The 25,049-nt window shown below is 41.5% G+C and overlaps 2 protein-coding genes across 7 annotated transcripts in view; both read right to left on the bottom strand.

Annotated features, from left to right (window-relative positions):
- The window catches only part of LOC120953769 (F-box/WD repeat-containing protein 7), a 32,350-nt gene extending 30,944 nt beyond the window's left edge, over positions 1-1,406 (bottom strand). For all 5 annotated transcript variants that reach the window (XM_040374014.2, XM_040374019.2, XM_040374016.2 and 2 more), the window contains exon 1: positions 1,273-1,406. The gene's annotated coding sequence lies outside the window, so the exon portion shown is untranslated. The remainder of the gene's footprint in view (positions 1-1,272) is intronic.
- A 1,082-nt stretch (positions 1,407-2,488) lies between these two features.
- The window catches only part of LOC120950732 (melatonin receptor type 1B-like), a 48,342-nt gene continuing 25,781 nt past the window's right edge, over positions 2,489-25,049 (bottom strand). For both annotated transcript variants that reach the window (XM_040368989.2, XM_049605318.1), the window contains exons 2-4: positions 14,099-14,986; positions 11,009-11,181; positions 2,489-8,535 (exon numbers count right to left, since the gene is read on the bottom strand). In XM_040368989.2, coding sequence (XP_040224923.2) covers positions 7,810-8,535; positions 11,009-11,181; positions 14,099-14,669 — 1,470 coding nt within the window. In that variant the 5' untranslated portion in view covers positions 14,670-14,986 and the 3' untranslated portion in view covers positions 2,489-7,809. The remainder of the gene's footprint in view (positions 8,536-11,008; positions 11,182-14,098; positions 14,987-25,049) is intronic.

Genomic DNA, 25,049 nt, shown 5'->3' with positions numbered 1-25,049 from the left:
GCCACCATAAAAAAAGGGAGTGAGCCAAAGAGAGGGAAAGAGACCGAGAGGGTGCGAGTATACTGCGAGTTGCACACAACCACACATAAGTAGCACGCCTCCCGTCTTCTTCCTTTTCTTTTTGGTCTCTCGAGACGGCGCTGCATCGAAAACACAACACACCACCACCTCATTGAGGGGAAAAAACAAAAGAAGCTTGGGAAAAAACGGGAGCCTGCTGCATAACGCCAGATGCGCAAGCTGCTGTGGTGTTTGCGTACGCCAGCCAGTAGCTCGCGGCGTACGCCAAGACGCGCGGGGTTTGTTTGAGGGGTTTTCTCCACTACGCTTTTCCTAGCCACGGCATGGCAACCTAGATGCAAGACGGAAGACGACCTCATCTTATCATGCTGGCTACTGTGTGAGCCCACACCCTCTCACCCACCAAAACCAACCCAACTGTCTGTAATAGCGCAACGCATCTTCTCTCACAAACACACGCACCACAGCACACCACAGGGCAGTGCGCTTGGCCCGTCCAACGTCTTGCCGCGCCTGCCTTTCGCTGTCCTACTCTCCGTGGTGACGTTTGGGGGAGGGGGGTATGCTTTTTTGAGGTGTGGAAAAATGCACCGTTCTGTCTCCCGGGCGCACGAAACCAAAAAAATCCTCCTCGCGCAAACCTTCACACGTTCATGTAGGTGTTACCCCAGAAGGTTTCCTCATGGAAAGTAAGGAATTTGAAGAATGAATGCAAGACACGGCGCGATACGCTATGACACAATACTTCTTCTACACACACACATACACACTCGCACAACATTGCCCACTGTGATCCACTGTGTGGCGTGAGGCGAAGAAAAAACGAGAACACAGCTATCACGATGCAGCACGCACACACACACGCACACAAACGGGGGGAGAAAGGCAGATTCTGTTCTTTTCTTCAATCCTTTAGTAAGACACTACACAGAAAAAAACTTGCTTGCCACAATGCACAATTTTCCAGCGACGTCCTTCCGGTGGCACAATTTCGCAAGGCAGGCCACGAAAACCGTCCCCTTCGTAACACACATACACACGGGAGGGACTGGAAAAATGTGCTTCTCGTCGGGAGTGTTGATGGCGGCGCGATGGCGTTCACGTATGCCCGATTGCGTCGTCAACACCAACCACACACACACACCGTGCCCGGGGGATTTTCTTGCTTCACTGATCGTGAAAAAACGTTGCGCACACGAACTGTTTAGGAAAGCGGTGGCAAACGCCACAGAACGGGAGCCTTGCCTTTACCTTTTCCTGTGGAATCGATGAATTTAGCTACGAGCGCGATTCGACAGCATCAGAGCACTTGCGTTTCGGAGTGTTGTTTGGTAGTGATGGGCGCAACCTTCTTCTCCCGCAGCCGAGAGCCGAGTGAAGCGCGCGAGGTCCATTCATGACGTTGCGTCGTCTGCCATGTTGGTGCGATGCGGTTTGACAGCACGCGACGGTGTGACGTTGCGGTGCTATAATTTCATGAACACTTTTTGACGGGTTGAAAAGGTTTCTTTACGGCTGATTTTTAATGGGATCAATTGGGGGATTTGTCACTAAATGAAATTAAACCAATACTATGATGCATTCCGCAAAACAACCAATTTATTATGAAATTTTGAAACAAGCATGCGTTTTCGATGCCCTCACCTTGTCAAAGGAGACATTCTCGACTCAGTGATGTGTCAAACTGATGGAATACGTTTCGGAACGTGGAATCCGCTCCGACCAAGATTTATATTTACGTGAAATATCGGAATATTTTGAGGCAATCATTCATTTGAAATAGGAAAATTTCTTAATTTACGCTTCCGGTGAATTCATATGTGAAAAAACGAGCTGGGAAGTGGAACAGGGGCGAAAATAGGAAAAAAGAAAACAAACGAAAACCAGAGCAGCACCCACTGTGCTACACATGTGTGACTGTCACATGCGTCATTGCTACATTCAACCCAGCCCTGACGTTTAAATTGTTTACCCGCCTATTTGGTGCTGTACCGCTTCGTCCTGCATTTCGGCAAACACGAATAGGTAAGCGTCTTTTATTTCGTAATTATTGGTGCATTTTACTACATTTCCGCCGACATCCCGCCTTTAAAATGATGACTTTTAGTAAAAGGTTTGATTCAAAGTTGAGCCCATCCATTTCGATGCGTTGGTTGTTCCTTGGACGAATGACGAAAAGTTTGCACTGAACGAAAGAGGAGGATGCTCGACTAGATGGGAATTGTAATAAAAGGTTTCGAATTGATTGAATACAATTAGATTTTCTCTTTCATTGCAGATGCGTTTGGAATTTCATAATGCTGATGTGTCACCTGGTTAGGGAAATAGATTGCCCCACGAATGCTGGAGTTAGGAACTAAAAATGTCGTGAAGCGCAGGACTTACCTGTACTGCTTTCGTAACGAACCTTTCGGAAAGGAGTTCGGATGAATGAAACATTGCCTTTGCTTTGCTGCAAACCTTTCCCTTATACATCAGTAATCGTCCGGCTTGGAACGGGTTTTTATTACATCGTTTTTTCTGTTTTGTTTTTGATTAACAAGATACGAGACGGTGGCACATGGCAGGCTCCGTACAGCTAGGTATTGTATTGATGATAGTTTTATTCGTTCGGGCACTCGAGCCCAGCGCTGCTTCATACTGCTCTGTCTCTAATGTTCTTTCCCGCTGTGAAGTGCGAATCTATTTAAAATACATTTTACACATATACATCCCCAACATTCATACACACGGACACACATACACTCCTTCGGTATATTTATGGGGCCAGTTTCGGGAACCGTTCCTACCGTCAACAAGCCAATTAAAATTTGTTCCATTCACAGACTTAGAGCCTACCTTTAATTGCCTGAATCCTTGGCCGGGAAGGAACCTTTTTCCTGTCGGACGTGCATGCCATGTTTTTGGCGTCTTGGCAGCCATTTTTGGAGTGCGTCGAGCTACTGGCGACGTTAACGGTTAACATAAACCACATATTGGCCGGTTTTCTCCCTCACCTCTGTATTATACGGTTCCCGCTCTAGTAGCTTTCGATTATTTATAGGTAAACGTGTTATAATCATCATCATCACAGCTATTCATGTGTATTCGAGAAAGGCAATTTAAAACTGCAGAAAACACGGACACGGACACGGTACATAAAACACCACAGTTACAAAACACCCACCGTATCGATAACCCCCCCGACCTAACCGACCGGCGGCAATCGATGGTGGACGATTTTTTTTAAATTGTTGGAAAACAGAAGAAACTTCGCAGAGGGACGCCAACGTTCAAGGAACAAGTTGCATTTTTCATTTCGCGAACATCGATAAGGACACAGACAAGACATCTTGTCTGTGAAAAGAGAGCAAGGGAACGAAGTGTTGTTAGAAAAATAAAACCATTAAAAGGGTATCTGTTCGATTCCGCGGTTCACAACGAATGACTTTGACTGTTTGCATACATGTTAGTCATCGGCGGAACGGAACGGCTGCGAAGGAACGGCTCAAGGGCAAGCAAAAGGGAGGCAGCGTTATTTGTCCACCATCGTGCCACTTTAGACCGTGTGTATAAGCGTGTGAGCGGGTGTGCGCGCACGCCTTGCATTATTGAACTGCACAGATGCAGTTTCCCACCTACGCTGTACGCTACGTCGTCTCAACATAAGTTCATTTCTATTGTTCCCTTGGAGTCGTATTGGTTTTCCATTCTGCCGTACGGCGTGTACTGGTTCTATTTGTCCAGTTTACACTCTCTTTGCAGGGCCACTATATTGTATTAGAATCGTTTGCTTCCCCACCTCTCATGGGCATGTCTAGTAGAAGAGGATCAGTCGTGCTTTTGTGTTCTTCTTGTGCTCTGTTTCTTCGCTCCGTTCCGATAGTGTTTGATATTTAAGTTTCAGTTGTGGCGGGGTTTGCCCTGCATCACAATCAATATACGTCAATACGTCAATATCTGTAAGGTTTTCAGTTGAACAATCACACCGGTTATGTTTTAGCTTTAGCTCTACAAACACAAGGATACATCGGACTCGGCCGCGCTCTAGGTATATACTTCCATCTATATCTGTATAATATGTATGGGTGTATACATTATATAGTTGTATAGTGTATATAGTATGTATATGTACAAAAAAAACCAACGGCTTTATGTTGCAACAGTTCTGTGTGGCTGTGTGTATATATATACCCTTTAAAATAGTTAGCTATGCTCGGCTGGCCTTTTTAATTATTTCGCGATCATTGTGCCTATCATTGTCACGGCTAGCTACTCACGTGCTCCTAAGTATATTTTGCGGTTTGGTTGGTCTACTAGTCAATTGCTACGTTCCAGCTTTTCAGTGCGGGCAAGTCTTTGGTTTTTCTTGGGGTTATCGTGTACATTTACTTTTCCAGAAATTATTGTTATCTGTTTTACACTTTCAACCCGGTATGCAGTACCGCACGAACACCTCAGCGTTGATATTAGAAGGGGTAGAATTTATTGTATACATGGGTCTTTCCATATGTTTAACTCATTTATTCCCACCGAGCATATAGTTCAACCTGTACGCCTTTAAACGTTTCAATTACAGTTACATCAAATTGTTAGGGCATGTTTTAAGAGATTTGCTCACAGTTAGTAGGGGGTGAGTTACACACTTCACACCGCCCTATGCGCTTCAATTGGTTACGGTCAGTCACATTTAAACATCAAATCTACGGCGGCGGGCATTTATTAGTAGTAGTAGCATTAGTAATAGTAGAAGTAACAGTAGTAGTAGTAGTAGTTTAAGTAGTAGCTGTATTGATACACTGCGTCCAGTTTCTTTGTGGCCGCTTAATGCAACAGAAAGCAGGATGGCGAAGGCTGTAATAGCATATTAAATTAAATTTCCATGTCCTGGTTCGTTGTACTGTTCTAAAAATGTTTACCACAAGCATTATTTGAAGTATGTAATAACGAATAAATATTGTAACATTTTGAAATCAACGTTGGCGTTTTGAACTTAATGAATAAAAAATAATAATTACCGAGCAAGTTACGTTTTTTTGTTGGCAAATTATGTATCCTGTCTTTTAACAGTGAGGAGAAAAATGAGAAATGTAATTTACGAATGGAATTGAACGGGTACTTCATACATCTCTGATGAACCAGCAATTTGATACTTAAAAACTCGCGGGGGTGGCAAACTTTTTCAAAAACAGGATGAAACCTAAAGAACTGTACTGAAACTAGACATTGTTTTTTTAACCTCTTGTGTGTTGTAAAACAAACTTCTGCAACGTATTTCCACGAAGATCTGAAGAGAGATCTGTAACTATGAATACCTTTGGAAAGTAATAAATTTGAAACAATTTCAAAATTAGCAATTCCACGATTCTTTGCCGACCTCAGACAGCTCAACAGCGCTACCGATGGTCATACAACTCTAATATAAAACATAATAAAGAATGAGAGCATACTTAATTTTTTGCATACAGTTTTTCACACACAGTTTTTGCTATATTTTTGAATCAAATATAACATTTTTCCATTAAAAAAGCCAATAATACGTAGGAAGTATTTAAAAATGTGTGACAAATATTTCAAAGATATTGAAACACTCTGTAAGTTAAAGTAAGATGATATGTTTTACATTTACCCATAAAAAAGTGTTTAACTCTTATTCAATCTATCTGTTACAGTCTTTCCCCGAGTTACGCGAATAATGCGTTCCGGAGACATTCGCGTAACTCGGATTTTCGCGTAAGTCGAATATCACATGTTACAGCAAAAATATACTTTATTTGTCATAATTTTTGATTGAATTTAGTTCATTTATGTAATTTAATACTTATTTGATGCAATTGGTGTAGAAAATTTGGTTATTTATCGGTAATTATTTTTCATTTGATAATTGATGGAGAAAATTGTACTGATTTGACATCTGAACTGTCAAAAATAAAAATTCGCGTAACTCGAATTCGCGTAACTCGAGTGTCGCGTAACTCGGGGAAAGACTGTATATTTCTTCACAACAAATTTCAAATGTGTACATGCGTGAAATGTGTGGTGTCAGCGGAGAATGGCAAAATAAAATATGATTTATGTACCATGTTACTGTAGAAAATAGAGTTAGTAGTTAAGGTATAGAATATCTCTACATTTCCTCAACATTTGCATGGGTCTTTTTTCGAGATATCATCAAAAACCAATGTTTCATGTTCATTTTTATTAAATCACTAATGAAAAAAAAAACTAAATTAAAATATAATTTTAGATCTTCTTGGCAACTAACAACCACCAAAGACAACGGACCTGAATACAAACTAACCCTAACTGGCGCCTTAGATACTGTTAAAAACCATTAAAAAATTATCTTTTATTAAATTAAATTATTTATTTTACCATACATTGTTTTCTGGGTCAGTTTCTAATGTGAACGGCATTATTCAACACTCGCAAGACCCTTTTTTAACAGCCCAGCTGTCACAAAGAATAACAGCTGTTGAAAAACATCTTGCAAGCTTTGAATAATGCTGTTCACATTGATAACCTGAGCCGGAAAACAGTGTTAGCCTCTCACGAGTCTGCTGGCCAATCAAAGAAACTTCGGGGTACGCAGTGTAGGTAGTGTCGGGAAACATTTATCGCCGATCCCGCTGCTGCATACGTGTGGCGACGACATGAACAATCAAGTTTGCATTATGATAAGTGTGTATTTGTGTGTGTATTTATGTTTTTATTCCCTTCTATTTGCATTCCTTTATTGTGCCCTCGTATCGTACGACTGTTCCAAAGTCCCTCTTTTCAACACAATTCAACCCTTTCTGGTTTGTTAGCATAAGCATTCATTGCGCTTGTCGTTTCATTTTTTAATGAGTACACATTCGTCCCCGCACACAGCACAGTGCGGACAGGTAGTAGTTCATCACAAACAAAAAAAGATCGATTTGTTAGCCCCATTTATGTGTTGTTGGTAAGCGTTTTCATGTGGACATTACGGTAGAGAGGAACAAGTGATCAGTGTTAGTACGCGGTTAGAGTAAGGTGTGGCTTTTGCAAAGCTTGTTGTAGGATAAGAATGAAAGTAGAAACGCATTGTAAAGTAGTTAATAGTTAAGAGAAGCACAAACTTTGGATAAGATTAGGCCCCCGCTGTCTTCGCGATGAGTTATCCACGTCGACCTCTTTTGTGTCTGTTCGCCCCAAACCAATCGCTCCGGACTTAAATAATTATCCCATAAAACGACACCAAAATCAATTTCGTTTTAAAATGTAATGAACCATCACGACCGTCTCAGGCTGCCCGAACAAAACTTAAGAAGGGGTGTGTAATCTCTTAATGAAGGGACACGGTTGGCGTAACACGCTCTAGAGTAAGGATAATAATAGCTTCATACGTGAGAAAGCACGTGAGAACCTACCAGCTGCTGGGGCAGAGGGTGTGTGTGTGTGTGTGGAAAATCCGGTCCGCCTTACTAAAAGCTCCACCCAGCACAAATTACTGATCTGTTTTTAGTTCTCCATTTCTCCATTCTAGAGGGTTCGCTAAGAAACCAACCGCAGCCAATGTCCATACAAACAGCTGACGTTGTTCGCACGCCCTCCGAAGCGACCGCCACGACTGTAATCCCTTAAAATTGAAGACCGATAAGAGCTCCGTTCGAAACAAATCGATCGGAATCCCTCGAACCACCCACAACCGGGCCGTTGACCTGACTGCCCCCCCCCCTCTCCCCCTCCCCACCACTCTTGCATTTAAATTAATCGATCCGCGCAACTCGCACAGCCCCCGACCGGAGCAGCGGTACGGTTCGATTAATTTAGCTACGTTTCCGATCATAACTCGTGACAGTCCCGCTTGCCCCAGTGGCCGTGGCAGTTGCCGGAGCGCTGCGGGCTGGTGTACGAGTACATGTTGTAGCCGGGTATGATGTGGACGCGCACGTCCGCCGTCGGCCGGTTGCCACCGTCCGCCCGCTGGCGCCGCGAGACGGCCACCGTCGTCTTGCAGCAGCAGTAGTTGAACAGGCTGATGTAGGCGCTGCGGAAGTGCCGATTGGTGAGACAGTAGATGACGTTGTGAAAGCAGGACTTGGACAGCCCGATCCAGACGGTCGTGTAGAACACGCGGTTCGAGACGAGGCGGGCCGTGCCGTACGCGAAGATGACGCAGAACGGCAGCCAAAAGACGACGAAGATGAGGAAGCTGTAGAAGTTGGTGCGGGCGAGCGACAGGTCCCAGGTGTAGGCGAGGCTCGGCTTAAAGTTGGGCAGCGCCATCGTGCGCTTCACGTCCACGATGATGCGGATGTGCGTGATGAAGGTTAGCAGCAGCGGCAGCAGCACGATCAGCCCGACCACGCCCGCCTCGTGCGGGATGCTGGCCTGCCGGGCGCGCCAGTTGCAGTAGTCGAACCGGATGTCGTACACGAACTGCATGCCGGACGCGATGCAGGCCACCGCCCAGATCAGCAGCAGGATCGCCGTCGTGTTGGTTTTGTTGAACCAGCCGCGCTCGTTCTGGAACGTGCAAAGGCGCAGATAGTTCTCAACCGCCATCATCTGTGGAGTTTTGGGGTGGTGGGTAAGTAGGAGGGAGGTCGGAATAAAGGAAAATGAAGTCATTAGTTTCGTGTGAGTGTGTGATTGGTAATGCAGGGCACGTACAATGTGCAGTAGGTCGAGAGAGAGAGAGAGAGAGAGAGAGAGAGGGTGAGATGTACACATCAGTTTTGGCATTTTCTTCAGTTTATTGCGCTATTGCCTGATGGCGCAACAACAGGCAAAGAAGTGGCCGTTGGTGGTGATGGTGGCAGTGGTTGGTGTACCGTTTCAAGGACACGGAAGCAAAACGTACATCGATAGGCACACACACACACACACACAAACGCACACACAGAGGGGAAAATATAGAGCAAATCATGGTTTTGTGCCGGCCACTTCCGGTCATTTCTTCCGCTTCCTGAGCTTCCCCTGTTTGTTCGCTCGCCGGAACCGGGTGGGTGGGTTCTGGTGGTACGCTGATGAATTATCCCTTACCTGTTTGAGGCACCGCTTTTTGGCAGCACGTTGGCCTTTGGCGTTTCTGGATGGTAGATTTCATCGCCATCGCCTTAGAGCGCTGATAGATCCATCTAATAGTTAGCTACTACAACAACTACTACTATTACTACTACTACTATTACTGCTATGAGTTCAGTTGTCCCGTTGACTGTGAGCTACTAACCTACTTTTCGGAGCAGGCGGTTACCTTGAGAGGGTAAGTTTCGCTGCTGCATTGGAAGATTGGATCGTGTGGGACCGGTGGGCGAAAGCAAGCACGTATACGTTCGCACGGGGAATGCAATATGCTACAACATTTAGCCTAATTACGTGCTGTGTGTGTGTGACGAAGGGTCTACTGCTTCGTGATTGTATAGTTGATTAAACTCGCGCTAAAAAGTTTGCACAAATATGGTTCAAGAACAGGAAGCTTTATTACAGGTCAAACGAAGAATCAATTACAACATCAATTGAGTGTATGTAATATTAAACTACTGTGTATTGTATGACGCTTCTTCTTAATGCTTGAAAATTCTACTAAAAGCTGGATTTTATATAAGGGGTCATCCATATCTTACGTAACATTTGTGCGAGCACACGGGGAATACCTGTAAGCTTTATGATTTGTTACGGGATACGGGATGGAATGAGCTTCCAAACAGTATGAAGTAACGTTACAATATTTCAAATATTACTCACAACTCAAATATTCCTTATTTACAAAATAGTGTGTATTCTTACAATTGTTGCGATGATGAAAGATTATATGAAAACAATAAATACAGGCGGTCCCCGAGATACACGGTTAATGGGGACCGAAAACGGCCACAAAACACCGCCTATCTCGAATTTTCGCGTAAGTCGAATCTCGTTATTTTCAGCCAAAATATCTCTAATCTTCGTGTAATTTTGCAAGTAGGAGGTGGTGTTAGCCACACATTAATTATTTGATATGATTCTACTGAATTGAACAGTTTTAAACCCTTTGAAATGGTATTCTACATTCGATCAATACGGAAATTATTTGGTATTTCACAATGGATGAGTCAAATCAGTATAATTTGCTCAAAGAACTGTCAAATTTGGAAAACCGCGTATCTCCGAATCCGCGTATAAGAGGTACCGTGTATCTCGGGGGCCACCTGTACTTCACTTTATGTGATTTATAGATTTGTAACATTTATTCAAGTTGTTCAAATTTTAAAATATTTGATTTTTTTTATTCAAAAACTTCATTTCCAATTAGTGAAAAAAAAACAAAAAAAGCGAACTGTAACGTAATTAATAGAGAAATAGTGAGAAAAGTTCCAAAAAATATCATTTTTGCATCACGTAATTTGTGGACAGTACCTCGTCATGGTTGTGAGTGAATTTTGAGTTGAGTTTTTGAGAAAGTATTTTTGATGTGAATAAAACTTAATATCTGCCTGTTATTTACTTCTATCGATTTGGTACGATAAAATACTTGCAAAATACAGCTACTAGCATTGAAGGAAAACGTTCCTAACTAACCAATTAACTAAATAATACAAGGTTATCTACTCTTTCTCTACTAGTAGTTATCTATTAGTAAAAGATGCTACTTATTTTAAAGCAAACTAACTTTTTCTTCATCGCTTACTAATTTGGGTTTAATGATTTAAAGGCAATTTAACCATTCAATATTGTGCTTTCGCACTTAAAAGATTGTTACACGCAACAATTTTATATGCAATGCAATGAATTTTAATTTGTAATTAATTAATTAAATGCAATTAAAGCTTTAAAATCGATAGGAAAAATAAACGCACATAAAAGTCCACCGTACAACTAACTAAAAACCTGGGGGTTAATTGTAACACCGCCTTGTATCGCCTCCACGACACAAATAAGCAAAGCATACAACATGCAAACATAGTAAAGTACAGCAATGCACAGCAAAAGCACACAGACACACATCAAAGCGGAAAAGGGTTTGATTGAAATCGTAATGCAAGATGCAATTCATACTTACGGCTAATGTTAAAATGCTAACCAAAAACGAGCAAGCAGCTAAGAACCAGTGAAATTTGCATACTTCCGTGTCGGAATTGTCGATGCCAGCCAGCAGGACGATGGTGGACGCTGGCATCACTACACTAGTGATAAGTAAATCTGCGAGCGCTATGTTCACTATGAATGCATTGCCTGCAAAAATAGGTATTGGTAATTCGGTAGCAAAAACAGTAACACTCAAACAACGGCACAAACTATATGTAAGAAGTATGCTACGACTGGGGTGGGATCGATAAGAGCGATTGTAAAGCGAAAGAGAGAGATAGAGAGAGAGAGAGAGAGAGAGAGAGAGAGAGAGAGAGAGAGAGAGAGAGAGAGAGAGAGAACTAAATCGCGCAAAAGGGTGGGGAAGATAGTGGATGAAAAAGGCCCGAAGAAAGTGTTGCTACTAGTAAAACTGAGTAGAAGAGGCTTCTTGTTTAATGCTGAGTATTTAAAAGGTAAAAACCCTATATTACATTGGAATGGGTAAATTAGAAAAAAATAATTGTGATACTAAAAGCTTTACAGTTTATATAATTTGTCTCTAACTCTAATTTGCTACTGATTGACATCGTCAAAGTGTCATTACAATTCGATCAAAAGCTTAACTGAAAACGAAACTCGCATCGCATTGCAGAAGCGTCAAAATACAAGACAGGCTATGAAAAATACCTACAAAGGAGCTTTGCAAGAAAGAAGTGAAAAAATACATTTTTCTTCAATCAAAAATCAATATTGAACGAGCTCTAGACGATCACAAATTTGTTCCTAAAACAAATAAAACTGACAAATGCTGCAAAAAAATATGTTTTTATCGATATGTTTTGTAAAAGTGACAGAGAAAAAGTGGAAAAAGAAAGTAGCAACTGTTTGAACTATGTTTGCTCTACTTTTAGCAGGTTTTTTTTTCTCTACTAGACACGTCAATCCTAGTCTCCCGGACGTGAAAGGACGGTTTCTATTGGTGCTAGAACTCGGAGGAGCGAAGAAAAATCAAACAGACCCGAGAACAGAATTGTGCTGCTTCCCATGAGGTGGCAAATCTTTGGCTACAATGTTTGCTAGCAGCGAAGCAGTGACGGCTCTAGAGCCTCTCTCTACAGATACTGGAATGGTCAGGAAAGAGAACTAGTTTTTAATAGAAGAAAATCGCGCAAAAACATTGCTGAAAAGTAGAAGCGTTCAACAAGACATCTGAGCTAGTAGTTAAAAAATAAAGAGAGAAAGAGAGAGAGAGATAGTGAAAGAAGAAAGGGGAAAAACGGCAAGCAAATAAACTATTTCTTATGGGAACTAGGAACAAGTTTAACTTTGAAGAGAAATCACGTCCTTTTGGTGTATGTTTTTCATTTAGCTGCGGGGTTCAGCAGCAGATTGTAGGTGATTTGGATGGGGGTTGAGTGGAAGGTAACGGGTTCTTGTAATGTGAGCCATTTTACAGAAGAAAAACTGAAACGCGAGCCTTCGGATTTGGGTTAGCGGGTGGTGTTTTCTGAGAACCGTAATCGAGTTTTTGGTTCTACCTTTGCTCAAATAATTGTTGGCAGCAAGAAGGTTTCAACTGTTTGTTGAGCTCATTTTGTACAACTCAATCACCTTTGGTACGTTAGTTCTTATTACAGTTTTAATTAATGAACAAATGATATTACATGATTTTGTTTCGTAAGTATGCGTAATCATTCTGGTAATAAATGTCAACCCCATCTTCTCAAACCCACATGGCGTGATTTAAAAAAATCTACTGATTTTTTCAAAATTTGCACGACATTGATAATATTTCAATTTCCATTCGTTTATTCAATTTATTCCTTATTCCTTATGTGACTTTCAAAGTCTGTAAAAAATGACATAAATTCAGTTATTTGCAAACAGTTTTAAAAAGTGTAAACAAAACGGTTGGCTTGCAGCTAAATATTGATCATTTTGAAGCGAAAATTGAAGGCAATAGCTGAAAAACAGGTATTAATTTAGTGACACACGTTAGTCCTTTTGAAGCTTTCAAAATCGGAACAAGAATCATAGTATTTTAACTAATTTTCCATTAATGTCTTATTTTGCTACTTGGATTAACCAAGTGTGGGACACTTAGTTACGGCAACTAAGAAAACATGGCACACAATATTATTGCCTTATTGTCAAAAAGGGAAGATTTAGTACCGAAAATATGTTATTGAGGTCCATATTTTGTTGACAATGACTGGTAACAAGCTTGAATGTTCTGTTAGCCATCTGTAATAGCTATTTTATGTTGTAAATTGATTACAATCTACTTATAAAGTATACACACTGTTACAAAAAAAGTCATGTTGTTGTACCATGTTGTTAAAGCTTAAAGGTTTTTAATCAATGATGTTATTCAATCAATTCGTGATATTACAACCATGTTCTGGTGACTTTAAAATCTGTATTGTAAACAACTTTACGAAGATAAACTCTTCATAATGTTGGTCTGTCGTAGCCACTAGAAGCGGCTTTACTATCTGTCATTGATTGGTAGTACCCAAAGCAGAACTAAAACGAATGTCATGAATCAATCAGAACATTGGAATCGTTATTCAAATGATTTGCTATTGATGATTTACTTATATGTGTATAGCACGAGCTATGGCATGGAATTACACAAAATCTCACTCAACATCCACGGGCTGTCCCCTTTCTTTTTGCTGAAAACCACCGGCAAATGTAAAAGCATCTGCGTAAAGCACGATTTAACATCGATCGTGCGCTTCGCAGCACTAAAATTAACTTTCCCAAACTGTCACACCAAAGACAAGTTGTCCCCGGGTTTCCGCCCAGCCTAAGACATGTTGCCCCTGACAGTTTCATCCGAAACGACGTCCGAAAAGCTCACGCTCCTGTTCCGTTGTTTACCTCCTCCTCGTTTCGTATTTTGCCAAAGTAATCGGAGTAAAAGTAATAACCTAATTGAAAATCATGGCCGACTGGGATCAACTAGTGAATGGGCACTAGAGAGTGGGTGGTGCGGCAAAGAGCAACGCAAACCCCATCCCCTCCTTGCGATATCAAACAAACACGCGCGCACACACACACACACACAAATACCCACCTGCTTTCTTCAGATGGTCCTCTATCATAACGGACGATATCATGAAAACGTTGCCGATACTGCCGACGACGGATAGGCAGGCCAGCAGAAGTAATCGAGCGAGACGCGGCCATTCGGTGGAAAGTGTGACGGGGGAAACCTCTCCCAGCCCGGTGCTGCTGTCGCTTCCGCTGCCACTTCCCGTCGTCGTGTGGTGCAGATGCTGTTGATGATGTTGTTGCTGCTGTTGTTGCTGCTGTTGTTGCTGCTGCTGAGATCGGGAAGAGAGAGCTAACGAGGTTACGAACCATAAATTAGGCTCGGTCTCGTTCAGTCCCACTGCCGGCGGTGGCGTGGGTCCGGTCGTGTGCTTCGGGTCGTAGTAATGGTCGCGCTCTTCCTCGGCAGTGGGCAGGGGCGGCGGTAAGGAGGTTGTCGGTGTCCGGGAACTACTTGTTGCTGCCGTTACGAGCTGCACCAGCAGCGTTGACATGACGGCGCCAGCCAGCTGCCCGGCTGTCACTGGCCCCACGAACCCGTCCGCCGTGGGGGCGGCGGTAAAGTTTGACAGCTCGGCCGTAAGGTTGTCCATGGTGGTAAGAGTGGGTCTCGTGGTTTATTTTTTTTTGTCCGGCGCGAACGCGTTTTCTTCTTTATCTTTTGATTGTTTTCCCCCTGTTTTTCTTTTCCTTCTTTCTTTTGTTTGCTTTCCACACCGCGTTGACCGCTTGTTATCGGTGTGAGGGTTTGGGTTCAAGCTCAAACGCTCTACTCGAGCACTTTCGCCTGTCTAGCACGCTGGGCTCCGTTGTTCGTGCTGGGTGTGGGCCACACTAACCGTGTTAGTGTGTTGCTGCTTTCCCGCATTTCACATCCACAGGCTTGTCCACGGCCAAGACAACGGTGGTCCTGTAGAGGAAGAGGGAATAATTTTAAACCTTATTAGATCGATTAGGCCACCGTGAAGCTGTGTGTGAGTGTGAGAGAGTGTTTGGAAACATGACGACTAGCCGTCATCGGAAGTAGTTGATGGTAAGTTAATTTTATTCTTACGATACTTTTGAGCCGTGCAGGGATGATAACGCTAGGCAGGATGGAAAACTCGATGGGAAGATGGGTGTGTGTAAACGGAAATCACTAAGGAGCGAAAGTTGGGTAGGCATTGAGGAGGGAGATGATTGCTTCCAACGATGATGGAAGAATTTCTGGCCCAGACCAGCAGATGATTGGTTGTGCTGTGTTGTGTTGACTGGCAGGACTGATGGCAGGATATGTTGGCGGGGTCTGTTTGTGAGGTGTCAATTGAATTTTTGCCCCGAAGGAACGAAATTACTTCGGATCGCTTGGGTGCGATGCCTGTGTCTAGAAACCGTTCAACCAAAGGTCGCTCGGGAATGTTGGTTTTTTTTTTCTATATTTCTATGCCATTTTGTTTTGGTGGAAAGTTTATTATGTAGTAAGAAAATGTTAAAGTTTGACATATAGTTTAGTTTGGCTGTACATATAAGCATCCATATTGATGTTTAACTGAATGAAACATAAAAAATGCAATGGATACATAGTACCTTTAATCATAATAAACGATTTATTTTCAGGTATCACATTGAATGCTAAAAATAATGCGAAAACAGTTAGAATTCAATTGTAGAACGCTCGATAGTTGGTTGGCAATTCAATTAACACTCTGGGCGCTGTGTGGCTCGTTTTGGCATCGCAGCTTTGTTCACTCTCCTTCTCTGTGATTGGTTTCTCAGCAACTCTCAGCAGAGCGTATTGCAGCGGGAAGAAAGAGAGAGCGCATATTGCAGGAGCGGCATCGTACGTGAGGATCGGAAAGAGAGTGAACGATCGTAAGCCAATGAAACGCTTTCATCACTCTCTTATCTTGTACTGTATTCTCCACAGAAAGCCAATGGAAAATGCCAGCGCCCAGAATGTTAAAAGGCATCAATGGAAACCCCGGTTTCTGAAAAAAATAAAAAAAAATCACTAAAAAGCACAAATTCATTAGTTGGCAGGGAATCGACGTTCAACCAATGAGTTCAGACTGTACACATATTTCTTATGTATGAGATACAAGTCAATTTGTCTTATATCACTTCCTTATCAAATTATTAGGCCGCGGGGCCACGGGGCTTTCTCAAGCACTCATTTAAGTTACTCAGACACTAGCCCGTGACCGTCGTTAATTTTTCTCATTCTGAGAAACTCATATAGCCACTCAAGCTTTATTTGGAGCTTTAAATATAATCTATAGAGTATCGCATAACAGGTAGGCTGATAAGTCCTCGGTTTAACAAAGAAAAACACATTTTTTTGTAAAAATTCGTTTATATTATTGAACATAGTTCCCTTCAAGAGCGATACAACGATTATAACGACCTTCCAATTTTTTGATACCATTTTGGTAGTACTCCTTCGTTTTTGCCTCAAAATAGGCCTCAGTTTCGGCGACCACCTCTTCATTGCAGCCAATTTTTTTCCCCTGCGAGTATCCTTTTGAGGTCTGAGAACAAGAAAAAGTCGCTGGGGGCCAGATCTGGAGAATACGGTGGGTGGGGAAGCAATTCGAAGCCCAATTCATGAATTTTTGCCATCGTTCTCAATGACTTGTGGCACGGTGCGTTGTCTTGGTGGAACAACAAAATAACAAAAGTTGCTTGACAAAAGACGCTCTGTCTCACAAACTAATTGACATACAGACGTCAAATTTTAACACGAATCATTTGAAGGTTGGTACTATATAAAAAAATGCATTTAATACTAGCGGCGCCATCTATGTGTCAGAACGGGGACTTATCAGCCAACCTGTTATGTTTTAAACCTTTTTCAATTATAAACATTGAAAACCATTTTCAATGTAATTTCCGAAAAGCGAATAGCATAATTGCTCATATTTCAGATAGCCAATCGCATGCATCGTCAAAATTCTCAAAGATTCTTAAAGATTCTCAAACTGATTTTGTGCCGATGTAAAAAACATTGTGAACGTAAGTGTCTGAAAAGCTCTCATGAGTGTTTGAGAAAATGAGCGTTCAGAAACCACATGGCTCCGCGGCCTTAGATGGTATATTGTAAAAGGGACACAACATATCGCATTATTTGGATGGAAAACTAAAGACAAATTTCGTTTTTCTTACTTGACTAACTATTGAAATTAGACTGGTAAATCGGTAGAATTTTTTTAAATAATCATTTGCATAAGCTCATAACATTATCAAAAAAGAATTTAATTATTTGTTATTATAAACAAAATTATGGAATATAATAAATTATTGATATATAAATGATTGATATTGAACATTGAAAATTATTTTCTCATTTTCAATAATAACGTTTTTATTACGTTTTTATTTTCATTAAGTTTTTCTATTGATGATGTTGAATTAAAAATGCCTTTTTTGTACAAAAAAATACCAAAATTTTTGCAGTTTTATTGTTGCTAAAACTGTCAAAAGATGTAATATTCTGTCAAATCAAAAAAGTTCCCAAAAAAAGCTAGTTCAAACAAAGTCATGTAGATTTTTTTCCTTAATAGTGTTGATTGGAAAACAAAATGTAATGCAAACCCGCACCTTGCAACAAGAAATGGCGTTTAAAAACAACGAACAAATCGGTAAACGTAAAGAAAGCAGTAAACCATAAACTAAAACAACATCAGCATTCCATCCGCGTCGCCGACCTTTCGCCCATCCTTCCAAAACACACATGAATTAATATGTTTCCAAGCCGTGGGTATCGATTTGATCCGGTGGTGCCCCTCGCCCCTGGTGGTCGTTCCACTATTTTGTTTCTGCTTGCTTTAACACTGACCATTTCCATTACTTTTAGTATCTTTAGTATCTGGAAGCAGAGGGCCCTGGGCTTTCGTGTTCTGAGTGGTTTGCGGCCAGCTCTTCAGCTAATGGTGTCCGTCTGTCCGCACTGCACTGTGCCAACTACTGTGCGTTTGATTTTCCTGACACTTTGCCCCAACGATGTACGTGTATAGCTGGGTGTGTGTGTTTGTTCTTTTGTTGCGCACCAAGCACCAGCCGCTAGACGTGCTGAGCATACGCAAGTAAGTGCTCTCGCGTGTATCATTCCTCAATTCTTATCTTATCACGTTTTGCACGCCCCGAGGCGCACGCGCGCGTTTAGTTTGGGGGCTGTTCTACGAACGTCCTGAAACTCCCATGACGACACACTTCGAACAGGAAATGTGTATTACGAAAAGTGGAGCGCGCATTTGGTACGTACGTGGTGGACTGTTTACTTCTCTCATACAAAGCTTGGTACGCTCAACAGTAGTTGATAATAATATTGCGTTGTTGATGTATCATCGTAAATCAGACGCTCTGTGTTGGTATAGCGAATGGGTGATAACTTTTAATTTCAGCTCAGAAACGCGCTCCAATAACAAATAAAAATACCGCAAATGCAACGAAATGTGCAGTAAACGCAAACGTTGATGTGGAAAACGTATTTACCGCAAAACATTTTCCGGCGCTAAATGACCTCATTCGAAAGGTAATTAGAGTGATTATTTTTCTCCATTTGTGTGCACTTTGCGGGCGGAAGGTGGCGTTTTTTTGTTTGTTTCGTTCGTCGCGCTTCCGAGGTTTTAGAGTGCAATTAGTGTACGGATTAAAGTGGGTGGATCGACACTCGAGAACGCGATAAGGGCAAACCGTTGAAATAGGAAAAGTTTTCCTCTAATCCAACCGGAACTGAAGTATGTGAGAGGTGGAGGGATTTGGTTTGGAAAGAAACAGACCCTCTATGGCTGTGTGTGTGCGTTTGTGTTTTCCACGTCTATTCTATTTCTATTTGATTTTAACGCCCCAGAGCGCGGCTGGGCGAGTGTTGCGCTGCACTAAGAAGTACAAACCACCAGGCGTCTCCATGGTGAGTGGCACATTAATGGGTGGTCTGTTGAATGGGCTTGGTAAGTAAAAGTTTTTTCATTAAATTTGCATACCCTGGCTCGTTCGTGGGACGGTATGCACTCCACTCCAGGTGGGTGTGATTAAACCACGATTCCTAAAGGATTGGCAAACAAACACAGCCGAACCGGTGCAGTTCCCATGGGGCTGATGCATTATCGTGCCCGTTTCAATTCGATCTCTCTCTATCTTTCCCCATCTCTCTCTCTTGGACCATAATCGAAGCGGATGGTTCTAAATTGAGCCAAACCTCGTACTGCTCATCCATGGAAGCCTTCCGGGTGGGGTGGTTTATTTCCCGATCAGACATCCGGCCCTCATCATCTCGATAAGACGCATCGAGTGCTTTATCGTTGAGCGAATTTAATTATTTTCTCGCTCACATCACCACCTCCCCCGTCCGGTCAAAACGACACAAACAGACATCGTTGCAAAGCAGAGTTTGGGAAGAGCTTTGCTGCTATGCGGTGCGAGACGGGAGGCGAGCAGGACGAGGATCGTGAGCGCAAAGCGTAATCGTAATAAGCGACCCCATTTACGGACGCATCTCGGGTCCGGTCGTTTGGTGGGACTTGCCGGAAGATGGCACCACCGACGACGAAGACGGAGGGGGGGGGGGGGGGGATATGATTGAGCGCTTACCGCCAACGGGTTTCTTTTGACGCTGCACAACTTAGTGGGTCAGGAATCAATGGCAAAATAGATGGATGGGATGGGCGGGCTGAGGCGACGGGGTTAAGTTTTGCTATCCCAACCCAAATAGCCACAACCTGTAATCCTACCACATTGATATCCATTTTGTTGAGGATGCCAAAAAACAGCACAAAATCGTTTGCCGTTTGGATAATTCTTGGCCTTCGTTTAGAAAAACGAAAGGGGACAAAAAATATATAGATAGAGCCCCACACATGCGGTGGTAACGGTGGAGCTATTTGTTTAATGTTGGCTGGTTTGAAGGTGCTGAAAGCAGTGAAACCTTTTTTTTCACGCAAGGCGAAAGTTAAATTTGGTGTGATGACGGTCAAGGACCTATCCTCTTTTAACCAGCGCAAGGGTAAGAAAGTGTTCGAGATTTTACAATCCAGTTCGAAGGAAAAATACAATCCATTAGGCGTACAGGGGATGAACACATTCGGTAAGGTAGATTTAAACACATTTTACGATTTAGCTAAAAAGCGTTAATGTGAGTAAATTTATTTTATAATTATTAGTGAGCGATAAACATTATTTTGTTATTCTCATTGTCAGAAGATCATCAATTTTAGAAGGATAAAGTGTATAGTTTTAAAAAATGTAGGAAGAGGAAGATTTTCCAAATAAATGTTATTTACGCTGCATCCTTCAAGGGTTAAATGTGAGTTTGGGACATTGTTGTCCATCCATAATTTATGGATGGTCGCTAGTAGTTTTCAATAACTAAATATGTTCTAACCCAGTGATGTCAAACTGGTTTTGGGTCGAGGGCCGGATTAGATTTGAAAATTAGGCCGCGGGACACAGTTGAGCGATTTTGAGTGGGTTAGGCGGTGAATAAAATTTTACCTTTTCACACTAAAATATATCATTAAGATATTTTATGTTTTTGATTCATTTTATGATTTCTCCATCACTCACTACACCGCATAGCGCTTTCAGCGTAAATCATTAAGGACTTATTCTTTGACCTAAAATCGTATCGCAATTCTTTTCCTTGCCTTCTATACAACTTTTCATGACACCATCTTTAATTGAGTATAAATAAGAAATATGGAAATACAATTAAAACAAGGACAGCAGGTTTAAAGGAAAAGAGACTGCTAACTTCCAATCGGTCTCATACTGTTCACGCCTTTTTGTAGTGCTTGGCTTTTCGTGGTTTTTAAAGATATCAGCCAAATTTTTGCAGAAGCCTAACTAAAGAGTACCCTCATCAATGAAGTGAAGAAAGTGGTATTCCGATATATAGCTTCCGAATTTTCCAGAAAGCCTCAAATCAGAAAATGAGTGAAAATATAGAAAAATATGATTCCGACCTTTGGGAGCCAACAGCAAACAAAAACTAATACACATGCAACATGCCATCTTCGCGGATACCTTCCCAAAAACAGCCACTATGCATAACTTACTTCACACTCCGTTAATCGGACTATTGATTCTTCCTCAGGGGATAAAAATTAGTACACCCATTATTCCTGTCTCGTAATCAACAATCTACTTCAGTTTCATTCAAATAACTGCCAATGTTCTGCATGGGCCAGATTGAATGGCTTCGTAGGCCGTATGTTTGACATCTCTGTTCTAAACCGTAAATTTTTCGGTCTTCTTGAAAATCTTGAAAATATATCAAACTTTTAAAAGAAACGACTTTTTTAAAACATTAAACATAGCATAAGGAATTCTGAAATATCACATTATATCGTATTGGAGTTGAAAATACTCTTACTCATGTTGGACACTCGTGAACATATTAAATTGAAAATATGTTTTATTCTTATTTTAAAAGTTGACTATTCAAATTGTTCCTTTTTTATGAAATAAAATTTTATCATATATTTTATTCGAATACTGGACTGCTGTTCTAAAAAGAATGAATGCACAAATTTCTTATTTATATCTTTTTAACATCATGTCCAGCGAAAAAGGACACGTTTTCTAACGAGGAAATAACGAATCACCTTTGTAACGCTTGTTTCACTGTTGCGCACTTTACTTCCGATGCTGCCATCGAAACAATGACGGGGTTACGTTACTTGAATGTTTATGCCGGATTAGCTATTGTTAGAAAGAAACGTAGCATGGAGGGAGTGCCACTCGCCCGACGGCCCGACTGCATACGCGTGAGGTAAAAACATGATTTATTTCGATGATGATATCCGGTCCCGTGCCCAATTTCTCCCATCACACGCCCTCCGGAAGTGATGGACGCGGTGTGTGGCGCTTCGAAACGAAACGAAATGTTTTATTCATACGATAGGCTATTAACGGGATTGTTATTAGTTTTTTGTTGCGCTGGTTGTTGTTGTTGTTGTTGGATCGTTTACACACCTCGCTACCTAACATCATAGGCGTCCATGGGTTTGATGAATAGTGTGTGTGTGTGTGTGCAAGTGACATCAGCAACGGGCGTAACGAAATCGACAGTAGGATATCGCTCGCACTGATAACCGGTGACAACGCCCTACAATCTACTTTGTTGCTATTTTTGTTGTGCCACCCCCTTAAAACAAGGCAGGAACTAGAAAAGGTGTGTGACCAACGCCATCGAAGTGGTGGGAGCGGTTGCTTTTAATGAAGCGTTTTGCTCTCTGCACTCTAGAACTTTGTACTACACCGGGTAGTAAAAACGACGATGCATATCATTTGCGACGATGTGCAACAGCACGGTAGCAGCTTGATAATGGCATCCAATTTTGTATCACTATTCTCCAAAGAGTACAAAGCAACAGGGTTCAGGAACGTTGACGAATGAACTCCCTGACATCATTAATTCACAACGGTACTAATGATAGCGTTGAGGGGAATGCTTCAATTTTGCGTAACAGGGGTTAGAGTATTAAAGCAATGGGGTTTCGTAGCAGAAGAGGAGTGTGTTGACTGAGGTTAGTTCTGGGAGATGTTTTTTTATAAATGACCGAACTATGCTATTCATTTTTTAATCTTAAAATGTGTAAAAAATTCCTCTTTGTTGCATGTTTGACCAGGTTAGCTCGTATTTAAGTGTGTAAAACGTTGTTTTGAAATAAAATTAATGTTGTGTGACTCTTTCTATTCCGAATCGCGAAAATAAAATCGTTTTTGGAACGCAAGATTGTTTCTATAAAATTGTATTGGTCCAACATAGTGGCACGCATCTGTCAATTAGGTATGGAAAATGCATCTCGGTTGATGAATATTGCCACTGACACAAACTAAAATGTGTCTTATTTTAATCAACAAAAAGGCCATTGGTTGTTTGCGGCTACATTTGACACATAATTGAAAATGTTGAAAATGTGTTTTACGGATTTAAAATGACGGACTTAATATTTTTGAATTGTCTAGACTCTAGAGCAGCGGTTTTCAACAGGGGGCGGGAGGGAGGGGAGAATATTTTAATATATATATTTTTAAATTCAATGGGCTGAGCTTCAATGATTATTTGTATTTTAAAACGAAATATTGAAAAGATATATTTCATTCAATAATATACGGAAGCTGAATATTATAGAAGGTAGTTAAATCCAGAATAAACTGATAAAGCTGCAAAATGATTTTACTTCAAAACCAGCGTTCTAAGAAAATATCCTAAGAGTTGTGGGTTTTGATCAGCAATTCGTTATATAATGTCTTTGCCAACTTAAGTCACCACTAAACACCAACTTAAGACAATAGACGAGGCATCCAAAATGACTTGCGGTTCTCGCTAGAATCAAAATACCCCTATAAACCCTGTAATGCATACATTTGTGTTTTCCATAAAAAACTGTACCAAATCTGGAACTATAAACTGCTGAAGCAGTGTAAAACTTACACTTATTTACACTGTAAATAATTGTTGCGAAGATCATGAAATCATGTTTAACTCATTGTGAATAAATTTTTGACCAGTAAACCAGTAAGTCGTTGATATCTAAGGTTGATATTAGTAGTCTACCATAAGCCAGACAGGCTACGGTTGTTGCGCCGAAATCAAAGGGCAAGATTCAATGATTTTGATCCATTAGCAAGAGGTGCTGTTATTTAGGGATGTTTTGTTTTTCAGAATGTTAAGCATGTGAAACATAAAAACACGATAAATGGAAATTACTTATCAACCCCGTTTATTCATATAAACCAGCTGTTGCGAAATGAAAACCAACGCGGTGTAAATTATTTGCCGAAACGATTTATTGTTCTACGTTTGTCAAAAAATTAGTCTTCGATTCCCGCTTTTGGTTTAGAGCCTTCTGCGTGTCCTGTCGCCCTTTTTATCCTTTTCTTGCCGAACCGAACGCGATCGGTTGAAACCCGAACCGATATCTTACCTATTTCACAACGCGCGTTTACGACAGGTCGTTGGGTACCTTGCGAAAAGGTTCCCACACCAGCAATGGAGTACAAACATTATTATACTGAAATTTATTTGACAAAATTCCAGTTGATGCTCAAATTAAATTCTATTTTCTTTTTGTATTTTTCCATTTCATTTTCAACATTTTCATACTGTAAAGTAATACAACATGCAATAAACCCTCATATTAAAAAACACGCTGCTTCTACGGTAAAGTTCACGCAGGCAAGAGCGACAATTGTTGGTAGCAAGTGCTGAGCGGACAAGCTACCTGTCGTCGCAGGAGTATCTGCACGTTTAAGCTTTAAAATTATGGATCCTTCCGGGCGTGCAGACGAGTCGAAAAGCACAGCAAACCGTTATCTAAATTTGGTCATTACAACCGAAGCGAACATCACCCTTATTGAGGTCACCGCCAGTGTCACCGCGGCAAATACTGCGAAAACCAACAAAGAAAAGTCAGTAAGACGAAACGGCACATCGCACCCCGGTAAGCATAAACCGGTGATGCGCGAAATGCGACAAAAGCACAACCAAAATGTCCTCATTTGTTGCCGTCCGCGTTGTCGGCACACTTGGTGGTATGCTGCGGTCGGTGAGCTGTTTAGCGAGTGGTACAGGCGTTTTTTTCTCTCTCTCTGTTAGTTGTTGCACACTGTACAATTTAGCCGCGCGTCTCGGTGACCGTCGGTGCGGAACAAGAGCAATTAAGATAGCGAAGCGAAGGAGTTGTGAACCGTTTCGGTGGCTCGTTTGAACTTCAGCCGTCGTCCAGCATTTCCAAGTGTTGGAATTTATTGCATGAAAAGGAATAGCGGACAGGAAGATCGTGAAGCGATAATCAACGGCACTTCTAGTGGCACTTCTTTGCGCAGATGAAAGAGACAGAAAACTCATGAAATTAATTAAGCATTGTTTAATGCACTCTTTTTAAGCTGAAATTTATGACGTTTTGCGAAAGCTTTGACTGAATCTACCGCTGAGACTTCTAAATGAAAGGACTGTACGTACCATAGTTGCTTACACTCATTTTTTAATA

The sequence above is a fragment of the Anopheles coluzzii genome, chromosome 2, assembly GCF_943734685.1.
Source record: "Anopheles coluzzii chromosome 2, AcolN3, whole genome shotgun sequence".
Taxonomy (NCBI): domain Eukaryota; kingdom Metazoa; phylum Arthropoda; class Insecta; order Diptera; family Culicidae; genus Anopheles; species Anopheles coluzzii.
This window is presented reverse-complemented; position numbering and strand designations above follow the sequence as displayed.